This window comes from Hemiscyllium ocellatum, chromosome 9, assembly GCF_020745735.1.
Source record: "Hemiscyllium ocellatum isolate sHemOce1 chromosome 9, sHemOce1.pat.X.cur, whole genome shotgun sequence".
Lineage (NCBI taxonomy): Eukaryota > Metazoa > Chordata > Chondrichthyes > Orectolobiformes > Hemiscylliidae > Hemiscyllium > Hemiscyllium ocellatum.
In genome coordinates, this window is record NC_083409.1 from 113,394,492 (window position 1) to 113,400,491 (window position 6,000).

General features: G+C 44.5%; 1 protein-coding gene across 1 annotated transcript in view; it reads right to left on the bottom strand.

Annotated features, from left to right (window-relative positions):
- The window catches only part of msh4 (mutS homolog 4), a 126,851-nt gene extending 122,089 nt beyond the window's left edge, over positions 1 to 4,762 (bottom strand). Inside the window, exons 1-2 of the mRNA XM_060830028.1 lie at positions 4,520 to 4,762; positions 3,367 to 3,555 (exon numbers count right to left, since the gene is read on the bottom strand). Of these exons, the coding sequence (XP_060686011.1) occupies positions 3,367 to 3,555; positions 4,520 to 4,745 (415 nt within the window). The 5' untranslated portion in view covers positions 4,746 to 4,762. The remainder of the gene's footprint in view (positions 1 to 3,366; positions 3,556 to 4,519) is intronic.
- Positions 4,763 to 6,000: the final 1,238 nt, after the last annotated feature.

Here is a 6,000-nt window from a genome sequence, read left to right on the forward strand (position 1 = left end):
CTTTATTTATCCTATCCATGCCCCTCATAATTTTGTAAACCTCTATAAGGTCACCCCTCAGCCTCCGACGATCCAGGGAAAACATCCCCAGTCTGTTCAGCCTCTCCCTATAGCTCAAATCCTCCAACCCTGGCAACATCCTTGTAAATCTTTTCTGAACCCTTTCAAGTTTTACAACATCCTTCCGATAGAAAGGAGACCAGAATTGCACGCAATATTCCAACAGTGGCCTGTGTTCATATCCAAATCATTTATATAAGTGACGAAAAGTAGTGGACCCAGCACCAATCCTTGTGGCACTCCACTTGTCACAAGCCTCCAGTCTGAAAAACAACCCTCCACCACCACCCTCTGTCTTTTACTTTTGAGCCAGTTCTGTATCCAAATGGCTAGTTCTCCCTGTATTCATTGAGATCTAACCTTGTCGAATGCCTTACTGAAGTCCATATAGATCACATCTACTGCTCTGCCCTCATCAATCCTCTTTGTTACTTCTGCAAAAAACTCAGTCAAGTTTGTGAGACATGATTTCCCACGCATGCAGAACTTCCTTGGCCACCTCGGGAAAAGATGCATTGTTCTGCATTCTTGACTGTCATATCTATATAGGAAGCCCAGGATATGTTGTTGGCTATAGTCACTCCTAGGAACTTGATGTTCTCAATCTCTGCTCCTTTGATGTGGATGGGAGTGTGTTCTCCTCCTTTCTTTCAAAAGTCAATGATCAGTTCTATTGTTTTGCCGACATTGAGAGGTGGTTGCCATTGCAACATGACACCAAACCCTCTATCTCCTTCCTGTATTTTGACTCAGTGTTTTTTATCTGTTTTACTACAGTGGTGGCGTCAGCAAACTTGTACACGGTGTTTGTTCAGAATTTGGCTACACAGTCATGGGTGTGCAGCTGAGAACACCTCCTGGGGGGGCTCCAGTGTTGCAGGTTAATGATGAGGAGGTGCATTTATCAATTTTCACTGATTGCAACCCAAGGGTCAGGAAGCTGAGGATCCAGTTACAGAGCACAAAGCCAAGACCGAGGTCTCAGAATTTTGCGATCAGTCTGGAGGGATAATGGTGAAGGTGGAGCTGTAGTTGATGAGCAGGAGTCTGACATGAGGTGTCCTTGTTGCTTTGCAGAAACTTTCCATTTCCTGTGTAGGAATGACCTCAACTTTGCAATTGCTTTCCATTTCAATAAATCACCTGGCTCTCACACCAGCAATTCTGCCTTGAATCTGCTGCAAAGGTTCAACCAAGTGGAAAGCAAGCTTGATGAACACTAGCTCATTTACCACTTAGGCACTTTACAGCTGTTTTGCTTTTTTCATTTGTGAGATGTGGGAGTCAAAAGCTGGCCAGCATTTATTGCCCATCCCTAGTTGCCCTTCAGAAGATTGTGGTGAGCTGCCTTCTTGAACCACTGCATTCCATGTGCTTATTGAAAATAACAAATCCAGCTGTGAAAATCTGTACTATTTACCTGGCAAGCAAGCACTGAAAAGGATGCAAGATTGAATTTTTAATTCATTAATGGGATGTGAGCATTGTTAGCTAGGCCAGCATTTATTGCTCATTGCTAATCACCCAGAAGACGGTAGCAAGCTACCTGCTTGAATTGCTGCAGTTTTGTTCCTGAGTTTCAGAATTTTGATCCAGCAACAGTGTAGTAAGTCAATACAGTTTCAAGTTGGATGAGGTATGACTAGGAAAGGAACTTGCAGTTACTGGTGTTTCCATAAGTCCAATGCCCTTGTCCTTCGAGGGTAGAGGTCATGGATTTGGAAGCTGTTGATGGACAGGTCTTGGAAAGTTGCTGCCTGTGCAATGGTGGTGAAGGGAATAAAAATTGAATTTAGTGGATTGCCATAACGTGGGTTACTTTGCCCTGTATGTTAATGAGCTTCTTGAGTGTAGTTGGAGCTGCACTCATCCAGGCAAATAGGAAGTTTTCCAACACGCCTGACTCATGTTGTGTAGATGACCAGAAGATTGGAGGTGAGTTACTCGTTGGACAATTTCTAAATATTGTACCTCCTGATTGGTGAAAGGTGCTCTTCTTCCTCTATCATTGGGTCTGGATGCCACTTTCTTGATCATTCCTACTTGATCATGAATGGAGTGGGCTTGCTGGACCATTTCAGAGACCAGTTAAGAGTCAACCAAATTGCTGTGGCTCTGAAGTCACATGGAGGCAGGACTAGGTAAGGATGGAAGATTTCCTTCCCTTTAAGGACAGAAGGGTTTAACAAAATTAAATAATAATTTTATGGTCACCAACAGCAAGAGAAAAAAAGTTAACACTGAGTCTAATATGACTCTCCTTCAGACTGGCTCAAAGGTTCATGTCTTTGCATGAAATTATTGCTTCTGCATTAATTGTATTAAAAATTGTGTAGAGGAAATAGAACCTTCTCAATATTTTGTGATTACATCTATCTGAAAGATATACTATTTTTCGACATTTGTTCCATATAAAATATTATGATTCATAATAGTGATCGAGTTCAAAATAGTCTCTGTGGCTTAGTTTTTCCTCAATCGTAATGTGGTTTGGAATCAAATCAAAGTTCGAGATATGTATGGCAGTTTGCTAATCTGAACCATAGAAAAACTCAGTGCAGAAAGAGGCCATTCCAACCCATACTGATTCTTTGAAAAAATACTACAGTTAGTCCTACTCCGCTGCTTTTTCTCCATTTATTCAATTCTCTGTCTATAATTATTATTGAATCTGTTTGTATCATGCTTTCAGGCTGCTAATTCCAGATCACAACAATTTGTATAAACTAATTCTCCTCAATCACCATTAAATTGATTCCTCGGATTACTGAGCTGTCTGTGAAGCTGCAAACAATTTCTTGCATCCACTAGATATAGGTAAAATGATGCCAATTATGCAAGGAATTTAAAACTAGCTGCCTTCAATACAAGATGGTCACCAATAAATCCAGGAAGGAATTCAAGAGAGACCTTTATATGCAGGTGAATGGAAAGAAAGATGTACTCATTACCCCAAGGAGTAGTTAAGGTACAAAGTTTAGATACATTTATGGGCAAGCTAGATAAACACAAGAGATAATTGCTGGGAGTTTGAAGTGGAACAGTTGGAGATGGTAAAAGGAATGCTGACAGGGTGAAGTAGGACGAGGGTGGAACAATGTGAAGCATAAATATTGTCAATGACCTGTTCAGCTGAATGTGCTGGTTTAGTGTTGTAAATTCATTGGAATTTGTCAAAAGACCTTTGATTAAAAATCTATCATTCACTCTATATTTTTGTTTTGATAACAGTTCTTATTAAAAAGTTGCAACGAGCTACTGAGAAAGAATATATTTGTATCAATATAAAAATAATTCTCAGTGAACCTGAATGACCAGTTTGGGGGGTACGAAGTTTGCAAGGGGGTCTTGCATTGCGACTGCTGCTGGTAGTGGATGCAGGCGTCTTCCCTATTCTGGTATCGTCCTTCAGTGAAGAACTGCTCTGTGCCGAGGCGCCAGTAAACAGGTTTTGATTCCCTACATTCGAACTTTTATCACCAAAATACGATTCTACTAAAACAAAAATCAAGATGCATTGTAATGAGTAAAACACAGTCATAGAGATGTACAGCACGGACACAGACCCTTCGGTCCAACCTAATCATGCCGACCAGATATCCCAACCCAATCTAGTACCACCTGCCAGCACCCAGCACATATCCCACCAAACCCTTCCTATTTATATACCCATCCAAATTCCTTTTCAATGTTGCAATTGTACCAGCCTCCACCACTTCCTCTGGCAGCTCATTCCATACATGTCCCACCCTTTGCTAACTTTATATAAAACCATATCCATAGAAGTCTACGGCACAATAAAAACCCTTCAGCAGATCAGGCAAGGCAAAACAAGAGGGCGTTGTTAAAAGGGGCAAGATTTTAAAATGACTCCCCAAGGGGTAACTCCTTCATGCAGAGGGTAGTGTGTGTATGGAACAAGGTGCCAGACAAGATGGTGGAGATGGGTACAATTAAACATTTAAAAGGCATATGGATGGATATATGGAAAGGAAAGGGTTTAGAGGGACATGGGTCAAATGGGACACAGTCAGATTGGGATATCTGGTCAGCATAGACAAATTGGACCGAAGGGTCTGTTTCTGTGCTGTATGACTCTATATGTGTACACCAGTCAAAAACAAGTACATAACTATTCTAATCCCAGTATTCAGCACTTAGTCCATAGCCTTACATGCTTTGACATTGCAAATGGGGGGAGAGGGAGGGGAGAGGGAGACGGGGGGGGGGGGGGGAGAGAGACGAGGTGGGGGAGACAGGGAGGGGAGACGGATACGGGGGTTGGGGGAGAGGGGGGAGTCAAAGTTCACACTGTGACGACACGAACACGCGCATTGCAGCACGTGGCGCCAACGTTGAGGTGTGCCCTCGTGCGCATGCCCCGCGATCCCTCCACTTTCCGGCACGCGCCGGACACCCTCCACCCCTACAGCGAGCCGCGCGGCCCCGACGCTTTCACCTCGGCTCAGGCCGCCGTTGCCGCTCGAGCCGCCGGTCGGGGTGAAGCCGCTGGGAGCTTGGTGACCGCGCGACTGCTCCGAGGCCCAGCCTGAAGCCGGCCTCCCCGTGGAGGAGCTCGTGCTTCGGACTCCTCCGGCGCTGCGGGGTGTTTCCAGCAAGCCAAAGGCATATCGCGGAGGGCGGGCTGGGGTGGCGTTGGCCGGGGGAGGCGGCTCCTGAAACATCGAGTGCTGACTAAGATGGCGCCACACCGCCGCATCCACTCCCGCTGTACACGTGTGCGCAGGCGCGGGTGACACCACGTGACCTTTTTCCTGCGCATGCGCCGGTAAGGCGGACGCATCTATCCATTGGAACGAAGCACGTGTTCTGTTCGACCAGGCAGTGCCTCAACAGTAATGTCACTGGGTTATTAATTGGAGGCCCAAAAACCAGACATAGTGGGCCAAATGGCCTCCTTTTGAGATGTAACCATTCAGTAGTTCTGTACTTCGATCAATGTAGACACACTGCCAAGCAAAGGAGGTCTGCATTGACTCAGTCACATTCATTGTATGGATGGCAGTCATCATCCAAATCCCTTCAACATTGTAAAGTGGCCAGTGGGTCATGACCTCCTGGATATCTACTTTCACTAAAAAGGCTGCCTACAGATGAGATGTGAAAATTGTGGCCACTGAGACAGTTCTAACAGCTATGACCTCTGGAGGCTGACTGGAAGGCCATTGGAAGAGTTGAGCAGAAATGAAACCTCCCTTTGTCTTGTTGCTCTAATGAGTAAGGTCAGAGTCTCAAGACACCAGATTGTAGTCCAATGGGTTTATTTGAAATCACAAGCTTTTGGAGCACTGCCCCTTCGTCACGTGAAGTGAGGAGAGGCACAGAATTTATGATCATGAGAGATCAACACACCATACAAATAATGTAAGTGGAGTGTCAACAGACCTAATACGGAGTCTCTGCAAGTGACCAAGTGTATCAAACAGTGCTGAAGGTCTAACCAAAGTAACAAGTAATCCAAAACTGTAAAACTAATTAAAATAGATAACAAGTTATCAAGGTTTTGGTGTCAAAACAGGCCAGTAAGGAAGATTTTACAGATATAGAAGTGTGGTGGGGTCACATGTTGCCAACATGAACCCATGATAACAGTTGAGGCCATTTCCATGGGTACGGAACTTGGCTATCAACTTGTACTCAGTGATTTTATGTTCTTGTGTATCTCGAAGTGGCCTTGGAAGATACTTGCCTGAAGATCAGATTCTGAATGTCCTTGACCACTGAAGGAGGGAACATTCCTGTCTTGCGATTGTTGCGCGGTGTCCATTCATCTGTTGTAGCGTCCATGTGGTCTTGCCAATATATCATGCCTCAGAGCATCCTTGCCTGCAGTGTAACAAATAGACAAGATTAGCCAAGACACATGAGTATCTGCTGTGTACATGGTGGGTCATGTTCCCACGTGCGATGGTAGTATTC